This window comes from Eleutherodactylus coqui, chromosome 11 (assembly GCF_035609145.1).
Source record: "Eleutherodactylus coqui strain aEleCoq1 chromosome 11, aEleCoq1.hap1, whole genome shotgun sequence".
Classification (NCBI taxonomy): domain Eukaryota; kingdom Metazoa; phylum Chordata; class Amphibia; order Anura; family Eleutherodactylidae; genus Eleutherodactylus; species Eleutherodactylus coqui.
Window position 1 is genome coordinate 5,108,225 of NC_089847.1, and position 21,334 is coordinate 5,129,558.

Genomic DNA, 21,334 nt, shown 5'->3' on the forward strand with positions numbered 1-21,334 from the left:
CTGCTTACATGCATTTCCCTGGCAGCGGTGTCCGCGCAGATCCCTCCTCTTACGGGTTTGCTGTATTGCACATGGTCCTGACGGCTCGCCATCGGCAGTAGTTGTTTTTTTAAATCCTCTGCTTTCCCGCGGATCCGTGGCACGTCCACAGTGTCAGCTGCGGGTGTGCCACGGATCAGACAGCTTCCATTGACTTTAATGGAAGCCGTCCGTGCGGGAACTGAACTAATATGGAGCATGCTGTGATTTGTTTTCTGGACCAAAAGGTCTGCAAATCAAATCCGCACGTTTTCATCCATTTGCGGGTGTCAATGTATCTTTATGGGCGGCTGTATTCGCGGATTCCGCAAATCAAATTTGCCCGTGGACATTGGGCGTCATAGCTACTCTCCAACAGACGCCGCTACAGTCACACCATACCATCTTACATGTTCCCAGAAGGGCAATGAAGGGCCTACAAGTCTCCTCCCAACCCACCTCAGAGGCCCCTCACCCCGCCCACCAGAACCCTCCTGAGACCCCGGAAGCTGCTATATGTACACTGCTGTCTTATCCTTATGGAGAGCATTCTGGTCCGGCTGATCCTCCATCACGTTAGAAGGTTGGACACTGACCTGCAGGGAAGCTAACGTACAATAGGTGGCGCTGCGGACGCATCACTTCCCAGAATTAATTCATATCTGGGAAGTCTAAAAATGGAAAACTCGAGCTGGGAGGAAACGTGTAAATATGACAGAAGTGGGAGGGGGAGGAAGTAGTTCATGGACTGAAGGAAGAACGGGTGACATGTGCAGCGGCTGAACTTGGGGACGGGACACGACTGCAAAGACCGCAGAAGAAGAGAAATCACTTCCATTGTCCAAAGTGAAAATCTGCAATACGGTGAGCGCATTAAATGTCCGGACGAGGGACAAGAACCTGCACACAGCCTAAAGACAGGCACAGATAAGGACAGGGTGGGGGGCTCAGGCCTTGGAGATGTGATCCCTGGGGGCCAGGAGGATTATGTACTTCTGTGACTAATCCCATTGCAGATCACTGCAGTCAGCTGATAACAGGGAGCAATAGACTGTATTTACCTATCCTACAAGCAGCCTCTCCCCTGCCTGAAACAGCTGATATAGGCTGTATTTACCTCTCGCAGGCCGGGCTCACACAAGCGGGTCAAATTCCACATGTGGCAGGCCTGCTGCGGATTCCGGCAGTGGGCCCGGCCGGTGACCCTGCGTACCTCCCCTTACTGTCCTGTGGGTGACCGTGGCAGCTCGCAGGCGATCATGCGCAGTACAGGTTTGTTTTGTTGGTATTTCCCACGCTGACGCTTGGCGAGTACCCGCAGCCCATATGTAATGTCAATCGCGTATGGGCTGCAGGTCGGAAGCCTCCACTGACCAATGCAGGCTGTCGGACTGGATTCCGCAGTAACATAGAGCACGCTGACATTTTTCTTCCCCTCGCAGAATCTGCAATTTGTATCCGTGAATGTGGAGGAAAACTCGACAATGCCTGCCTTTTAATGCCCACGTTTTACCGCAGAAAGTCCACGAGAACACTGATAGTGTAATTCGCAATTCACATCCAGTCGTGTGAGGCCAACCTAACAGTCAGCCTCTTCATGGGCCTGGAATCGCTGATAACAGGGAGCAATAGACTGCATTCTCCCGTCTAAAGGGCTATTTACACGGAACGTTTATCACTCAAAATTCTTTGAAATGAACAAAATTAAGCAATAATTGTCCCGTGTAAATGCAAAAAAACTGTTTACTATTCATTATCGCTTTCAGTCAGCAAGCTTATCGCTCCGTGTAAACGCTCACATAGAAGCCCGCAATCCAGCGGTCAACTCTGCATGAGCGCTAAAGACCTTATTGGTGACGTCCGCACCTGTGCAGTCGTTTAGACGGCTCTCATCCCTTCTAAATGCGACATAACAGTCACCCCTCTCTGGTCTGAAATGGCTGATAACAGAAAGTAATTACCAGTTCACCGGCACTTGATCACAGAGGATACAAAGATACAGACAGAGTTATCAGGATGCACTTTGGCATCATTGACAAAGCTAGAAGTAAGTGGAAGATGTTTAACCCCTTAATGACACACACCCCCACCCCAATTTTGTTTTTTCATGACTACTGGTTAACAGTTCAAACCAGACTACCACAGAATTTCTACTTTCACTTTCGCAGAGGAATACAGAAGGGAGGGGGGAGAATGTGTGGGGGCTTTCTCAGGCAGATACTTTACTTTTTATGTCCTCCTGGCACATCAGGACTCTTGAACACTGATCAGGACATTTAAAGGATTGACAATCACGATCGGCATCAAGCGCAGCCAGCACCCGCTGTGTATGGAGTCAATCGGCGTTCAATCTCACTCCATACAACCCCGTGCACCCAGCATGTAACTGTATGCCCTGAAGGGGTTAAAAATTGTTTCAGGGACCTGGGATGAATGCTTAGGGTCCTTTTACATGGTCCGACCTGTCGGGCGCAGATCCCTGACAATCGTTCCAATGCTTATACACAGGAAGAAGCATCACTGATGAATCGCTGCGTCCAGCTCGCCTCCATTCACAGTAAACAGGCCCTCATTCATAAGTGACCGGCTGCCTGTTTAGATGTGTGAATTCCTCATTCAGTGTTCTGCATGTAGAAACTAAACAACGAATGAGAAGCGAATGAATTCCCGCTCGCCCTTAAGCCGTCGGCATGAATGTACACTGAACGACAATCATACAAACTCCGGCATCCGGTGGGAATGGAGTGTTGTGATTGCATGCTCGCGTCTCACCTCGCGCTGGCTGTATATGTGCTAGGTCTCACTATGGTTAGGTTAAGGGTGGTTTCAGACGGGCAAGAAAATCACGCGATTTTCGCCTGCTATGATAGTCAACAAAAGAGCAGAATATGAAACGAATGATGTAGAACGGTTTTATTCCGCTCTGCGATGTTTTCACTGATGCGATGTCGTAGCTTGCTCTATCTTTCTGCGATGTGCGATTATTTTTTTGGTAATATCTCCCCTGTATTCCTATGGAGGCTTCTTTTTATCGCATCGCAATACCGCGATGCAATTTTCACATTACAAAGTCCCATTGACTTTTGCGATAAAAAATTGCGCGATTGTATCACGGGCGGCAGCGATGCAAAATTATTCTCCAAAAAAGCATTACTGACGCTCATAAATCACAGCGAATAAAGACACGATTTTGCAGCGATTTTCTTGCGACAAAATCGTGATCGCCGGTGTGGAATTAGCCTTATTGTGATAGAAATGCATGAATAATAATCGGGTGTATACAGGGCTATAAGAGCTATCCCACTGAAGATCTCGGTCTAACATGCGCAGATAAAAGATGACAATATTTGGTGCGCTGCCCAGTATTTCTAATGAATTCCCGCGGTATTATGTATGGGATTTGGGGGACATGCGCGGTAGCACTTAATACTGGGGATGAAGTAATCAATATGGCGCCAGTAATCTCGCGATAATTCAGAATGATGCCGGGACATGGGGACACTCCGATGGACATTAGGAAAGCAATCACTGCAGATAATATGCTCATTGGACAGCACTAAAGCATCTGATAGTGTAGAATGGCCCTTTCTATGGGAAGTAATGGGTAGAATGGAAGTTGGCCCAAAATTTTTAGGATGGGTGTAACTACTGTATGCCTATGCTAAGGCTTTTATGAGCATGAATGGGTGTTGTACAAAGGAACACGCCAAGGATGTCTCCTCTCCTCTCTTATTGTCTGCATTCACAATTGAACCTCCAGGGAGTAAAGTAAAACCTAATTTACACACACAGATATTCGCTCAAAATTAGTCAGAAACTGACAGTTTTGAGCGATCATTTTGCATTAGCTACTAATGAGCTAATCAGCCCATTAGTAGTTAACTAGCTTCAGTTGCTTGTATTTAGAGAACAGCGGGTGGTCTGTTCTCTGAATACATTGCTATTGTTCTCCAGCAGGACAGCAGCTGAAAGAATGTTATCAGGGCTGCCCACGGAGAACTTAGCATACGGTCCCTCTTATCAGACACAACGGATTTTAAGCTGAGCTGAACTCAGCGATGGACGAAAAGTGCACGGTAAGTGCAGGATGGGCACACATTTATAAGCAACGACAATCGTTGTGTGTAAAAGGGCTCTAAGATTACATTTGGGTAGACTGAGCTTTAGGCGTGGCATAATAGAGGAAAATATTGCACTATATGCAGATGACAAGCTAATCTTTAGGTTGCCTACCCACTAACGATATTTTTTCTTGCGCTGCGAGAACGAGTGCCTCGCAGCACAGAGAAAACATAGGAAGTACATCGCAGACTTCTGCCACAGCTGTCACAGCTATGGCAGAGGATTCTTTCATCCCCGCGGGGGTCAAGGAATTCTCTGCGACAGCTGTCACCGCTGTGGCAGAAGTCTGTGATGCTAAACCCATTGCTTTCAATGGGGTCGTAACTGCTGCGGCCCCATTGAAAGCAGTGGGTTGCAGGCAACCCCTGCAGTGATGATTTTCGGGGAAGGGCTTGAAATATAAGTCCTTCCCTGAAAATCATCCCTAGCTGTAAAAAGTGAGAAAAAAAACCCAAAACTTATACTCTTCTAGAAGAGCCGTCCGACTCTTCTGTCCGGCCCTGGATGTCATCTTCTGTCTTCTGTAGGCCGGGATTGAAAAATCCCCGCTCTCAGAAAGCGCTTGTCTCATTGGCTGAGCGCTCAGCCAATCACAGGCAGTGCTCAGCCACTGAATGACAGCTGAGTGCTGCCTGTGATTGGTCACAACGCTCAGCCAATCACAGGCAGTGCTCAGCCATTGAATGACAGCTGAGTGCTGCCTGTGATTGGTCACAACGCTCAGCCAATCACAGGCAGCACGCAGCCATTCATTGAATTCAATGAATGGCTTAGCGCTGTTTGTGATTGGCTGATCGCTCAGTCAATGAGACAAGCGCTTTCTGGGGGGCGGGGATTTTTCAATCCCCGGCCTCCAGAAGACAACTGCCAGGGCCGGACAGAAGAGCCAGAAAGCTCTTCTAGGCGAGTATAGTTTTTTTTTTTACAGCTAGGGATGATTTTCAGGGAAGGGCTTATATTTCAAGCCCTTCCCCCAAAAACCATTGCTGCGGGGGTTGCCTGCAACCCATTGCTTTCAATGGGGCTGCAGCAGTGCCAATCCCATTGAAAGCAATGGGATAGCATCACGCGGGGATGAAGGAATCCTCTGCCATAGTTGTCACAGCTGTGGCAGAAGTCCGCGATGTACTCCCTATGTTTTCAATATGGCTAGCGCTGCTCCTGCTTGATCGTAGGAGCAGAGGCTTTAATTCTATGCTGTACATCGGCTATCGGCGGGAATTAAAGCCCAGGACCAGGTGCCATATATTTACCGCACTTGGTCCTTAAGGGGTTAATATCAATTCAATTGAACATTGCCCAACAAGTTCCAAGGAGTCAGATCAGGGGCCACAACCACTTCATCCATGTCATATTTATATGCGGTTTTACGTTTAGGTTATATCCCTTTCTCGTAAACTAGAAGACGGTTGACTTTAGTTTTAAACTCCACAAGTCTGGGGGGAGGGGGGGGGCCTTCATCTAAGCAGTGTGGAGCTATCAGTTTCCTTGCAGTGTATAGGAACATCACTCTTGCTATCTGTTTTTGTTCTTCTACTGGTAGATTATTAACATAGCCAAGTATACACACTAATGGAGTAAAGTCCAAGTCCACCCCATATACCTTGGGGTGAGCACCTCAATCCTGCCCCCCCTGCTGGTGTGATGGTCTGGCGGGGGGGGGGGGACCACATACGACAGTCAGACCCCATAGTGGTGGTACGAGGGACAGTGACAGCTCAGCGATATGATCAGGACATCCTGCAGCCACATGTGTTCCTCTCATGGCGGCTTCCAAGAGGCAGCAGGATAATGCTGGGCCGCACACACAAGGGGGTCACAGGAGCCCCCACAACATTGTAACACTTCCGTGGCTGCCTAGTCACCAGATTATCGCCAACAGAACATAGAACATGTATGGACCATCTGGGACACCAACTTGAAGAGCCTACGAGTTTGCACGATCAAGAGGCTCAGTTACAGCAAATGTGGAGCGATATGGCGCAGAATGCCATACAGAACCTATATGCCTCCATGCCCACCGTATCACATCTTGTATCCAAGCGAGACATATCAGAGCTTGAGTGGGTACAGAAACAGCAACTAAAGTAATAAATGGAATGCGCGGACTACAATACCCAGAGGTTATCAAAATTGGGTGTATTTAGTTTAGAAAAAAAAAACAGCTGAGGGGCAACCTAATAACTATGTATACTATATCAGGGGTCAGTACAGAGATCTCTCCCATCATCTATTATACCCAGGACTGTAACAAGGGGGCGCTCTAATAACTATGTATAGATATATCATGGGTCAGTACAGAGATCTCTTCCATCATCTAATATACCCTGGACTGTAACAAGGGGGCGCTCTAATAACTATGTATAGATATATCAGGGGTCAGTACAGAGATCTCTCCCATCATCTATTATACCCAGGACTGTAACAAGGGGGCGCTCTAATAACTATCTATAATATATCAGGGGTCAGTACAGAGATCTCTCCCATAATCTATTATACCCAGGACTATAACAAGGGGGTGCTCTAATAAGTATGTATACATTTATCGGGGTCAGTACAGAGATCTCTCCCATCATCTATTATACCCAGGACTGTAACAAGGGGGCGCTCTAATAACTATGTATGATATATCAGGGGTCAGTGCAGAGATCTCTCCCATCATCTATTATACCCAGGACTGTAACAAGGGGGTGCTCTAATAACTATGTATAATATATCAGGGGTCAGTACAGAGATCTCTCCCATCATCTATTTATACCCAGGACTGTAACAAGGGGGTGCTCTAATAACTATGTATAATATATCAGGGGTCAGTACAGAGATCTCTCCCATCATCTATTATACCCAGGACTGTAACAATGGGGCGCTCTAATAACTATATATAGTTATATCAGGGGTCAGTACAGAGATCTCTCTCATCATCTATTATACCTAGGACTGTAACAAGGGGGCGCTCTAATAACTATGTATAGATATATCAAGGATCAGTACAGAGATCTCTCTCATCATCTAATATATAAAGGACTGTAACAGGGGGGTGATCTAATAACTATGTATAGATATATCAGGGGTCAGTACAGAGATCTCTCCCATCATCTATTATACCCAGGACTGTAACAATGGGGCACTCTAATAAGTATGTATACATTTATCCGGGGTTAATACAGAGATCTCTCTCATTGGCCGCCTGCACACGAGCGGAAATCCCGCCGCGGGATTTCCCGCGGGATTTCCGCCGCTGAAAGTTTGCATAGGAGTGCATTAAAATACGCACTCCTATGCAGACGGCCGCGGTTTGGCCGCGCGAAATCTCGCGCGGCAAACAAACTGCGGCATGTCCTAATTTTCTGCGGGGCACGCACTCACCCGGCCGCCGGCTCCGGTCTGCGCATGCGCCGGCTGCGCGGCAGCCGGCACATGAAAGAGCCGGGGCCGCCAGGCGCGGGTGAGTACGCGCTCGTCCCTGCAGGCGCTCGGGTCGGATCGCGCGGCGAGAATTCTCGCTGCTGGATCCGACCCGCTCGTCTGCAGGCGGCCATTATCTATTATACCCAGGACTGTAACATGGGGGCGCTCTAATAACTATGTATAATATATCAGGGGTCAGTACAGAGATCTCCCCTATCATCTATTATACCCAGGACTGTAACAGGGGGGGCGATCTAATAACTATGTATAGATATATCAGGAGTCAAGACAAAGATCTCTCACATCATCTGCTATATCCAGGACTGTAACAACGGGGCGCTGTACTAACTATGTATAGATATATCATGGGTCAGTACAGAGATCTCTCCCATCATCTAATATACCCAGGACTGTAACAGGGGGGTGTTCTAATAACTATGTATAGATATATCAAGGATCAGTACACAGATCTCTTCCATCATCTATTATACCCAGGACTGTAACAAGGGGCGCTCTAATAACTACGTATAGATATATCAGGGGTCAGTACAGAGATCTCTCCCATCATCTATTATACCCAGGACTGTAACAAGGGAGCGCTCTAATAACTTTGTACATATATCAGGGGTCAGTACAGAGATCTCTCCCATCATCTATTATACCCAGGACTGTAACAAGGGGGCGCTCTAATAACTACGTATAGATATATCAGGGGTCAGTACAGAGATCTCTCCCATCATCTATTATACCCAGGACTGTAACAAGGAGGCGCTCTAATAACTATGTACAGATATATAAGGGGTCAGTACAGAGATCTCTCCCATCATCTATTATACCCAGGACTGTAACAAGGGGGCGCTCTAATAACTATGTATAGATATATCAGGGGTCAGCACAGGATAATAGGTTGAAGTGGATGGACATGTGCATTTTTCAGCTTTATGTATCAGGAAGCGCATTTATAAACCTTTTTATGTCAGTTTCTGGTGTAAAAAGTCACAAATTCTTGCAAAAGCAGATATTTGTGCAACAATTTTGGACTGGAATTTGCACTGGCCCTGAAAAGTGGGCAGGACTTGTCAGGAGGGACCATCAGATTTATATATAATTTATGCCAGAAACTGGTGTAAATTACTATTAAAATGTGCGCCACACTGAGCTGCTGGAGATACAGTAACACATATTATACAGATATAATGCATAATATAATACATGGAAGTGTGCATCTCTCCATGTATTAAGCGCACCGTGCATAGGGGGAAATTGTACTAAGATTGGTGTTTGAAATGCCGGTCCTAGTAAAGCTTGTTCTATGTTACTACCATATATCATTACACTAAGCATTTTCAAGGTGTCTGCTGGCTGTCAGTGACTGGAAAACATTTAGTATTTATATCCAGAGACCAAAGACTCACCATGACCTAGTCATGCAACCGCAACTGTATGCCAGACTGCGGGGAGGCCTGGTTTTACAACAGCAGGAGGGTCACATACCGGCTGTCAGGGAATGCTGGGAGATGTAGTTTCCCAACAGTTCGGGGCCACTTCGTCTGTATGAAAACGTCAGTAATAAATTCTCCTCTGTTTCCTCCGTCTGTAACAGGTTGAAGAAACATGGAGGTGGTGAAAAACATTTTTACAGTTGCAAAAGCGATCTACGATCAGTGTGACAAGGCGCAGACCAATAAGAAGCGCTGCTATCGGCTGAAGAAGAGGATCGAGTTGCTCTTGATTGCAGTTGAGAAATTAAGGAATGACCCAGCAAAATCCAAGGAGCTGGAGAAGACGTTGTCTGAGCTGCTACTCAACATGCAAAATGCGGAATGCTGGGTGGTGAAGTACTCCAGGACCGGCTGGTGGCGGCACCTCCTGCAGGCCGGGGGCATACAGAACAAGTTCATCCACATCAGCGAGCAGCTGAGTAACACGGCCCAGGCCCTGCAGATCCTCTTTAATGTGGAGCACAGAGCAGAATTTCTTACATACTTTGATGATGAACGACTGAGGAAGCATAATCTGAAGGACATTGAAGAAGACCTGAGCAAACTGATACCTCTTTTAGAGAGTAAGTAATCCTTCTCACAGCTGAGGCTTTGTTACAGTGTATCCAGCCCAGCATGTCAGCTGAACACAGCAGCACCGATCTGCCTCCTGTCTGGATAGTTTGTTACATGTTACCTGCACTGATACATTTTAACAGTCTGGACTCGATACAATGTAGCAGAGAAGGAACTGTTGAGGAGAGGGGGACACAATCCAATTTATTAGGGTATGTTCCCATGGTGGATTTTTGACATGGAATCAATGCCATCTAAAGGCTCGTTCACACAGACATATACAGTTTTCGGTCCGTGAATACGCAGCATTTTCATGTCCGAAAACACTTCGTATTCCCTAAGTATCTTATGCAGAATAATGGGTATTCAGTACTGCGTCTTAAATGTGTAAAAAATATGTGTCTAAGGGCTCATGCCCACGAGCGAACGCGCAGAATGCTACAGGGCTCCCCACAGTGTTTTACACGGTCGTGGGTATGAGCCCTAATACGCAGCGTATATACACCCATGTGAATGAGCCCTTAGTCACACATTGCTTTTAATGTCATTCCACGCAATCATTTACATGGCACAGATTTGAAATCGGCCTACAGATGATAGACAAGTAACGGGTCACTTCCTGAATCCGCACTGGGAAATTTGGACTCGAATTGCCCAGTGAAAATAGCTAAATCTGTGTGTGGATCCATGGCAAACCGAAATGCAAATTTGAGGCAGAAATCTGTGGCTTAGCAGCGGATTACTGTTGTGGATTTTAAGGGGAAATCCATGTGCAAAATTCTGGTACTAACCCCACCATATAAAGAAAGCCTTAGGCTACGGCTCCACAGTCCTGAAACGCCACTTGCCCCTAATTGGTTGTTCCAATGACCCGTGAGACCATGTGTATGATGTCTTCACAGCTCCTACAAGGCTTTGTTGTCCACGTTCTGTCAGTTTACAAGGTCTCCCTGAACGTGGCGGCACCGCACACACCTGATGGTTTCCATTTCCAAATAACATGGCCAACAGTGGACTCTGGAAGGTCCAGAAGCTGTGATGTCCAAACTGATGGGATGTCACCTGCCAGCTAACCAACCAACCCCATTGAAAGTCTGTCAACTCTAAACCTGGTGGCATCTGATGGTTTCTGTACTGGGATATGCCTGTGTGATCCTCTCCTTTATACCTAATGCTCACACATCTGATTAGCATATCTCCTTCGCCTGACAGCACAGGACTGGTAGGGGGGGGGGGCAATACTTTTGTCAAAAGAGTGTAGTTGTTAGAACCGAATGCAAGTCTCTAATTCTCCGTCTGGATGGAACATGCTTCATTCGTGCCAGTAGTTGGCAGAGACAGAGGCACAGTATTTAGCCTTCATCTTAGGACCACAACCTCGGTGTAGCTAAGGACAGAGGTGTGGGTATGGTGATGTCCTTAGATTTGAATGCTGAATATTTATGTCCTGCAGGAGAAATCACTTCACTATGTGACAAGGTGGATTCAGTGGACGATACCCTACAGAGGATTCAGAAGCTGTGTGAGTATTGCTGGTTCCTGTAGGTGTTGCAGAGGGCAGAGTACATATAGTTTATATCCCTGAGATGCAGCCATTGGCTCCCCAGCTTCCAAGTTGGAGAATGATTCCCTACATTTGGTGGTCACCATATAGATCCTCCATGGTCGGGCACTGCAACTCTGTCATGTGGGAGCTTCACATATAAAGCAGGTAAAGGTGAGGAGCTTCAAGATCAGACAGTGACCAATCAGATGTGAAAAGGATCTCCAATTCTGACATAATAATGTTACACAAAGCTGAGATGATGCAGATCCCCACCCAGTGGATGCCTGATACTGCCCTGGGGTGTTCACTTTCCAGGGGATGCTCAGTCTTGTGTGATACGACAGATTACTTTTTAGCACATAATAAGTACATTTTGTGCTTCGACAGTACAAGCGGAGGTTGTCCGACCATGGGATATAAAGGAGATTCGAGCTACAGATCTGAGATTCGGAGAACTGCTGAATATTCCTGGCATGATGACCGACGACAGCCATAGCCTGTACTTAGGAGAATATCACAAGAGCCCGGTGGTCATCAAAGTCTTAAGGGGAGAGATGAGCAGAAATGATGAGTGAGTCTCCAGGTGAAGAAGCAGCTGCGAGATTCTCTGATCATCAGGAGTGATTTTACAGACATGTCCATCTTCCATTTCCAGCTATATAAGGAAGACTTTCCGGTCTGAGAGCGAGACCATGAAGAAATACGAAAGCCCGAATATCTTGCGTCTCTATGGTATCTGCATAGATAACTCAAGTGAGAGAACCAGGGCTACACTATGACCATCTCCTTGTGTCCTGTCTGCTCTACTCCAGGACCACTGTCTTCTCCTGCCCCTTGAGCTTATTGACTCATCTCCTCCACTCCAGACCACTGCCTTCTCCACTGTTTGAGCTCCTTCTCCCCCCTCTCTTCCTCACTGTTCCTTCTCCTGGAGCCAATTGTCCCATCTCTTCCACTCCAGACCACAGCCTTCTCCATTCTCTGAGGTCCTTCTTCTCTCTTCCTCACTGTTCCTGCTCCTGGAGCTCATTCTCTTGTCTTCTCCATTCCAAACCATTGTTTTTTCCACTGCCTGAGCTCCTCCTCCTCTCCTCCCTGTTCCTTCTCCTGGAGCTCGCGGTCCCATCTCTTCCATTCCAGACAACTGTTTTCTTCACTGTCCGAGCTCCTTCTCTTTTACTCCTCAGTGTACCTGCTCCTGGAGCTCATTGTTTCCTGTTTTCTTCACTGTCCGAGCTCCTTCTCTTTTACTCCTCAGTGTACCTGCTCCTGGAGCTCATTGTTTCCTGTTTTCTGCACTGTCTGAGCTCCTTCTCTTTTACTCCTCAGTGTACCTGCTCCTGGAGCTCATTGTTTCCTGTTTTCTTCACTGTCCGAGCTCCTTCTCTTTTACTCCTCAGTGTACCTGCTCCTGGAGCTCATTGTTTCCTGTTTTCTTCACTGTCCGAGCTCCTTCTCTTTTACTCCTCAGTGTACCTGCTCCTGGAGCTCATTGTTTCCTGTTTTCTGCACTGTTCGAGCTCCTTCTTTTCTGTTCCTCACTATTGCTGCTCCTGGAGCTCACTGTCCCGTCTCCTCCATTCCAGACAACTGTTTTCTTCATTGTCCGAGCTCCTTCTCTTCTGCTCCTCACTGTTCCTGCTCCAGAAGCTCACTGTCCCGTCTCCTCCACTACTGACCACTGCCTTCTCCACTGTCCGAGCTCCTTTTTCCTCTTTTCCTCAGTGCACCTGCTCCTGGAGCTCATTGTTTCCTCTCCTCTGGTCCAGGCAGTGACTCCCGCTACTCCCTTGTGATGGAATACTGTGAGAAAGGGACCCTGAGAGAGCTGCTGAGACGAGAGCCCGAACTTTCATGGCAGCGCCGCGTCCAAATGTCTCTAGATGCGGCCAGAGCTTTGTATCGGTGCTGTATCTTATTCGTGAAAGCCTCTGACTTCGTATTCTCGGCTGACGACAACCTGCATGTCTTCTGGACATGTAATCACACTCTCAGTAATAATTGTAAACTTTCTTTCAAAGGTTACATCAGACAGAGATGAAAGCCATTCTACATGGGAGTCTGAGCAGCTCCAAGTTCTTGGTGGATGGGACATACTGTCTGAAGGTAATGCTATCTACAATTTACATGAAGTATAATTTAGTGCAAAGACTGAAAATGTTGCAGTTTGCAAGAGACATGAAGCTTTTCCTGGCTCCATAGTTTTATTAACTTCACCAGCTCCAGAGACACCCTGAGCTCCTCTTCTAGGTCAGAGCTGTGACAACCGGAAGACAGAGCGCTGCTGTCCGGACGACACGAGATATTATATAGGACATAATTATGGCACTCCCTGGAGAAAAAGAGCGATGTATAGTTTTTAGCATATTTTGCAATGTGATCAGCGATGTGTCTCAGTTATTCTGTAGTGTCTGGAGCCTGCATACATGTTCTAACCCCAGATATGTGAAGGAATCATTCCATTGCCCTTATAAAAGTGTCAGAATCACAGAACAGTAAGGCTAACTTCACACATTCAAGTGCAATATCGTGCTCACCAACATGTGATTTTGTCACGGATGCGAGGCGTTTTTGTGTCAAAAATGTCTCGCATTACTTTGCGGAAGTAGTGTCAGGAAGGAGGATCGCTGAGTTTCTCCCATTGTTTTCAATGGGGAAACCTCGCAATTCACTGTCTGCACCTAGCACATGGCCGTGATGCTGCCGCCAGCCCTATTGAAAGCAATGGGAGATGTGATGCAAGAGCACGCCCAGAAATAGGATGTGCCGTGATTTATTTCTTGCATCGCATTGTTATGTAATGCGGGAAAAAAATTGCTCATGTGCATCACCCCATTAAAAAGAATTCTCGTATGAGAATCTCGGCCATATGAAAACAGCCTAAGGCTGCATCATGTCACACTACACTGGCCATATAACAGATGACACCATTTATACTTTCCAGTTATCAGGTTTTGAGCTCTCCAAGACTGAATCATCTATGAGAAGAAATCCAGTAGAAAGTAGAGCAAAGACCAGTGAGCTGGAGTATCTCGCCCCTGAGACCTGGCAGGACATCAACGCATACAACAAGCACAGTGAGATTTACAGGTAAGAGCCTAGCAGAGCGGATCATGGAAAGTGTGAAGATTACAGGTCAATGGCAAAAGAAACAGAAAACTATTCATCCAAGACTCAAGGGGGAGCTGACACGGATAATATAAGGTTACATCTGTCATCTCTGATCTCCATCTAACCATTATATACAGAATTAAAGGGTTTTTCCAGGACTTTTACTATTTAGGTCATCAATAGTTAATCGCCGCTTGGGATCCCTGTCATTCAGCTGATCACTGGGTTTCTGTAAGTGCGGAAAGCACTGGAAGCAGATTGCATTGTTAACATTGCAGTGGCCTGGTTTAGTGCTACAGGCACAGTTCCCATTGAAGTCAAGCCATTATCAACTGGGGCCACTGCGTTATTTGCTTCCATTGCCATTTTCAATGACAGCAGGCAGGGTAACCAGCTCATCGGCGGGGATCCAGAACGATGGATTAGCGCTGATCATCTATTGATAAACGTATTTTGTGGATAGGTCATCAATAGTAAAAGTCTCAGAAAAACATTTTAATCCAGGAGTGTTAAACTCATTTTCACCGAGGGACACATCAGCCTTATGGTTGCCTTCAAAGGGCCGATTGTAATTGCATGACTGTATAGCAATAGTGACCCCCATAGTGACCCCAGTAATAATAGTAACCCCATTAGTGCTCCCAAAAAGTCACCAGTAGTAATAGTGACCTGCACAGTGACCCTAATAGTAATAGGGCCCCCCATAGAGGCCTCAGTAGTAATAGGGACCCCTATAGTGGCCCTAGTAATAAGTGCCCCCCATTGTGGCCCCAGTAATAATAGTGACTCCATTACCGGTAGTAATAGTGCTCCCATAAAGTCCATAGTAGTAATAGTGACCCCAGTCATATAATCATAGAATGTTAGAGTTGGAAGGGACCTCCAGGGTCATCTGGTCAAACTCTATGCTTAGTGCAGGATTCAGTAAAGCATTCCAGACAGTAATAATAGTGACCCACATAGTGGCCCCAGTAATAATAGTAACCCCCATAGTGGCTCCAGTAGTAATAGTAACCCCCTCCCCACAGTGACCCCAGTAATAATAGTTACCCCCTATAGTGGCCCCAGTAGTAAGTGCCCCCCATAGTGGCCTCAGTAATAATAGTGACTCCATTAGTAATAGTGCTCCCATAAAGTCCCCAGTAGTAATAGTGACCCCAAAAGTAATGGGGTCCCCCATAGAGGCCCCAGTAGTAATAGTGACCCCTATAGTGGCCCCAGTAATAATAGTAACCCCCGTAGTGGCTCAAGTAGTAATAGTAACCCCCTCCCCACAGTGACCCCAGTAATAATAGTTACCCGTATAGTAGTCCCAGTAGTAAGTGACCCCCATAGTGGCTCTAGTAATAGTCACGCCTATAGTGGCCCCAGTATTAATGGGACAGCACATGCAGACATCGATTGAAAGAGGTCAGCAGTCACAGACTCTGCACTGCCGCTGGACCAGAGCTGTAGGCTTGGTGAGTGGAGTGCCTGTTAGGTTGCTGCATGGCCAGCGAGCCACATAAAATGAGGTGGCGGACTGGATTCAGCCCACGGACCTTATGTTTGATATGTGTGCTTTAATCTATGAACCATTCTGGACATACATTGCATTATTTATCTTGCTCCTGAGTTACATCCTGTATTATACTCCAGGGCTGAACTCACTATTTTGCTGGTGGAGACGCTATGTACATACATTATATTACTAATTCTGAGTTACATCCTGTATTATAATACAGAGCTGAACTCACTATTCTGCAAGCTTCAGAGCTGAAATCTCCTATCATGTCCAGCTTGTTCAGGGTCTTGCACTGGTGATTTGCATTCTGGGTTGATCAAACTATAGTCTTTACTGTTCAGTCATCTGCTGTAAAAAAAACAGAGTGCCCAACTGTATTAAAGGGGTTGTCCCGCGCCGAAACGGGTTTTTTTTTTTTCAACCCCCCCCCCGTTCGGCGCGAGACAACCCCGATGCAGGGGTTAAAAAAACCACCCGCACAGCGCTTACCTGAATCCCGGCGGTCCGGCGTCTTCATACTCACCTGCTGAAGATGGCCGCCGGGATCCTCTGTCTTCGTGGACCGCAGCTCTTCTGTGCGGTCCACTGCCGATTCCAGCCTCCTGATTGGCTGGAATCGGCACGTGACGGGGCGGAGCTACACGGAGCCGCTCTCTGGCACGAGCGGCTCCATAGAAGACTGCTGAAGACCCGGACTGCGCAAGCGCGGCTAATTTGGCCATCGGAGGCCAAAAATTAGTCGGCACCATGGAGACGAGGACGCTAGCAACGGAGCAGGTAAGTAAAAAACTTTTTATAACTTCTGTATGGCTCATAATTAATGCACAATGTATATTACAAAGTGCATTATTATGGCCATACAGAAGTGTAGAGACCCACTTGCTGCCTCGGGACATCTCCTTTAAGGGAACTCATGTTTGTGGTGTTAATCCAGTAGTGTGCGGTTTCTGTTTGGCCTGGATGTTCTTGTTTATATTACTGGTGATTATACACCTCTTCTCTCTCAGTTTAGGAGTAGTGATTTTGGAGATTGCTGTTGGTGGATTCCCATTACAAGGTGAGTGCAGCGCTGCTCTGCAGAATACTGGTCGGTACTAGTCTCCCATTATAGCTGATCTTCAATGACTGCAATGGATCTGACCACTACAAAGCAATACAGCTATTCCCTATGCCTGGGATGCAATAGATGCAATATCATAGATTCACCTTGTCATTCATATCCATCATTTCTGTGTTCTTCCACAATTCCATATTTTGCAACACTCCCCCATAGCACCTATATCAAATAATCCTTACATCACTATTATCTGTCACCAGCGGTTGGCATTTAGCATTTGTTACCCTATGAGAAAGTAGCATGACTGAATAGAACAGCGTCATATAGGAGACTTGGGCTATAGGGGTACCATACTGGGGGCTGTCTACCCTTAATCTTCTTCTCTTCTAGATTTCTCTGCAGAGAACCTTGAAGACATGCACCAGATACTATGTCAGAAGGTTAACGTTGACCTCCCTACCTCATGTCCTCCTGTTCTTCGTGATGTCATCAAAAGGAGTCAAGTGAAGGATCCGAGGAGTCGTCCTTCAGCCGGAGGTATGAATGATGGCAGACAGCAAGTGTCCTATCATTATATGTGGCCCGCCGCACTCCACAGTACCTGTAATGGACAGAGAAGAGATTAGGCGCTGTGGACCTCACCACACAGCAATTCCACTCTGATAGGCCCTGTATAGTATTTACCCCTGTAGATGTTGTTAGACCAAAAAGAAAGTGACTTACACCCGCTATAATAATTACACATGAAAAGGTATTAATGCATAACTATTCACTCCCTACATATAGTACAGGGACTGGTGGACCACTGACATTGTGCAGAGGGATCTCCATCAGTTTTCACTATTCCAATTGGTGTCAGTGAGCAGATATAGTCACGACCTGCTGCAAATTATCCAGACTGTACACTGAATGACCCCTATATTAGAGACCCTGGCCCCCCTTATAAAACCCCCAGCCCTCTCATGATTGGAGCTTCCCTATATGGTAATTCTCCCTGTGACCCCAGAGTGCAGCATGAAATCATGTGACAACCATTAGATGGGAAAATCCAGCAACGTGAGTGACTTCCAAAGAGGCCAAAGAAATAAAAAAGGAGGGTGGAGGGAGACCCAGTGAGGGTGATGGAATATTTATGGAGTACAAAGTGTTTCCAATGACGGAGTATTTCGAATGGTGGAGGTGCTGCCAACCAGATGACGCTCCACCAGTGTGGGCGTGAGTGTAGCGAAAAGGATGTGAAAACAACTGGTATGGAGGCGCAACCCTCTAAGCTACTAGAGGATGTAGATCAAACTCCCATGTGTGATGGGAAAAGAACTTCTTTTTTATTTTTTCACAAATTAAAAACCAGCAATAGAATACGCGTTTCAGGGAAGAACCCCTTCGCCAGTTCGGCTGGATAGGACAACAGGATGCCTGGGGGTGACACGATTCCAAAGGTGTATTGGATGTGTCAGAGGTCCTGTATGTGCAGGAGGACAGGGGAGAAAAAAGTGCTTTAGCCATCACACATTGATCTACATCTTCTAGTAGCTTAGAGGGTTGCACCTCCATACCAGTTTCTTTCACATCCTTTTCGTTCCAAAGAGGCCGGTCATCCTTGCTAGACTAGCCGGGGTCGCAACAGTGTGTGTGTGGAGGGGTTCTCGTGTAACGGTGTGGAGAGTATACAGAGAATGGCCCGATCGAGGAAAACATCCCGCGAAAGGGGATCCTGAGGACGGAAACAACTCATCACTGAAAGGGGTCGGAGGAGGATGTCAGGAATCGTTCTGACCAACAGGCTGCACAGTCAGGCTGAATACAACACTGGAGCGCCAACTAACATGTCCGAAGGCACAACTCGCCGTTCCTCCGCATGGATGGGCTATAACAGCAGACGACCAGTTCCAGCGCCATTGTGTCTAAGAGAAACAGAAAGACTCCAGCGGGCAAAAGAGCGCAAAACTTGTATCACTGAGCAGTGGAAAAACATGGGTGCTAATGGGAGGGTCAGAGTTTGGCACAAGCAACATGAATTGACGACCCCTTCCTGTCAGGCTGAAGGGGGTCCAGTAACAGTGTGGGGAAGGTTTTCCTTGCACATGCTTGGTCCTCCTATATCATTGGATGGATGCCACAATGAATTGCTGAAGTTCTGAAAGCCAAAGGAGGGTCCCATGTATTACTACATGGGGGTCTCCACTAAAGGGGCAGAGTATATGAGTTTGCCCAATGCACTGCGCTCTGAAAGCAAGAAAACAGCAAAAATATAAAAACAGCTTTAGAAGTAACCGAGTACCGAAGATAGAATTGCGTAACTGCATCCTGCGCACGTTTGTTCTGTTCAGATTCCTTACTCTCAGTTCTTAGTGGTGATTCGGGATAAATCGTATTGACCGCATACTTTTATTGTTTGCAGAGATTGCAGATCTGTTGATCGCTCATTTGAATCTGATGGAGACCTAGAAACCCGCGCCCGAGGCCGTCGCACGCTGCATACATAGCCAAACCTCTCCGGATCGGAGGACATAAACACTAGAGACGCCACAACCTGCCAAGACAGCAGTCCTGCCACTTCTCACAGGGGGGCTGAGACCCTCGTATAGGGGATGTCATGGTGCACATGTGATATCTGTCCTGCTGTATATTGCTATTAAATATAACGTACCAAGTATAATGTGTGGCGTGCATGAATGGGGGAGACCATCTATACAGACGGGTGGGTGTAGATATCTTTCTCACATTACTATATGCACATTTGCACCACGTTTTTGCAGAACGGGCGCTGCGTCTTTATGTGAGCAACTGCATTTTTTTATTGAACTTTCTGCGTGCAAATTGTGCGTATTTGCACATGCAAAAAATCCGCAATGATGCTTCTTAGACATTAAAATGGCCAATTAGTTTCAGAACTTCAAAACTTTTCTCACCCTGTGCAAATACGCAGGAAAATAAGATGCACTGCGTAGTTTTTTGTGCGACCGAAATGTGCATGCAAAATACCCGCGTGTGAACGAACGCACTAAAATTAATGGGTTCTATTTACTGCGTAATACGTTCATGTGAATCCGGCCTTAGGACTTACACGAGCGCGTTAGGCCGTACTTAATATGTGCGCGCATTGCAGAGGATAGAACCCATTGTTTTCGATGAGTTACTTCCTCACACCCGGCGCACAAATTCCTCACAAACTTACACAATGAGCGGTGCAATTTAGCTGGGAAACTGATAAGAGCGGGAACTAATTAGGCTGCACAGCCTTCTAAATCACGGCACAAGTGTCCCGCGCCGATGTTAATGGCCGCCACCAGTGCAGAAAGTACAGTAAACAGCAAAGATATGCTCGCAATACCGTGACCTTCACAGTGAAAAAAGTCACACTGTTACGAGCGTTCCTGCGCTTACGCTTATCGGAAGGAGCCTTTAAGTTCGCCCGATCATTGGATCCTGCTAATATGATCAACCAATGAATGAGCTAACGCTTCTTTGTCTGCTGACAAACAAGATTATCAGCAGTTAGAGGATGAATATTGTTTGTCCCCACACAGCATGCATTTGTCGGCAGAACCCCCTATTTTCAGGAGCAGATGTAACATCATACAAGAGACATGGTAAGCCGACAAATTAGTAAATGCTCATTCATCGGCTGATCGCTGGCTCTCTTAAACCCCATTTAGATGGGTTGAATGTTGGGCAAAGGATGCCAACACTCGTCCCCGCACATACTGGCTGCGGTGCTGCTGCACGGAAGCTAGTATCGCTGTCTCACAGCGGGGCGGCTGCAGGAGATTTCTCTCTTCACTCTCCCCCGCCCCTTTCCATTGACTTAACATAGCGGCTGTTCAGTACTGACCAGCTGTTTACACTGAGCGAGCAGCTCATCGTCCGGCGCCATATGCTGCATAAACTATGGACGATGAGCTGATTGCTCAGTGTAAACAGCAGCCGTTTAGTACTGAATGGCCGCTATGTTAAGTCAATGGAGAGGGGTGGGGAGCGAGGAGTGAAATCTCCTGTAGCCTTCCCGCCCCCTGCTGGCCGCTCTGTGAGCGAGCCAGCGCTTCTAGTTCCCGTGCAACAGCAATGGAGTGAGGACACACACAGACAAGTGTTGAGCATCGTTTGCCCACCTTTTGACCCCTCTAAATGGAGCTTTACACAACCCAATGGTTGGAGAAACAAACATTCTTGGCTGGTCATCTGCCTATGTAAAGGGTAATGCTTGATTTGTTACACAATCTGGACATTTGCGCAATCATCCCTTTTAGATAGGAGGATTGTCGGGCGCTTCAGTCTTCCCAGTGATAACCACTCCTGTGCTTTCACATAGGATCGCTCAGACAAAAGGGGGGGAAGGGGTCGGGGATCCCGCCAGTTACCTACCACCATCCACTGTGAACAGGCCGTCGCTCATAGATGATACTGCCTGTTCACACGGTGTGATTAGCGTTTGTTTTTTATGCCTGCAGAAACTGAACGAAGAAAGAATTGTGGTGGGTCGTTCAGCCGCTGATCGATTACCGGTCAGA

The 21,334-nt window shown here is 46.9% G+C and overlaps 1 protein-coding gene across 1 annotated transcript; it reads left to right on the plus strand.

Moving 5' to 3' along the window:
* Nucleotides 1-550: 550 nt before the first annotated feature.
* On the plus strand, nt 551-19,482 carry LOC136582195 (mixed lineage kinase domain-like protein). Its single transcript, XM_066583045.1, has 11 exons — nt 551-882; nt 9,152-9,613; nt 11,059-11,127; nt 11,539-11,722; nt 11,807-11,904; nt 12,921-13,056; nt 13,173-13,257; nt 14,096-14,241; nt 16,774-16,823; nt 17,214-17,360; nt 19,225-19,482. The coding sequence occupies exons 2-11, from the start codon at nt 9,163-9,165 to the stop codon at nt 19,269-19,271; spliced, it is 1,413 nt and encodes a 470-aa protein (XP_066439142.1). The 5' UTR covers nt 551-882; nt 9,152-9,162; the 3' UTR covers nt 19,272-19,482.
* Nucleotides 19,483-21,334: the final 1,852 nt, after the last annotated feature.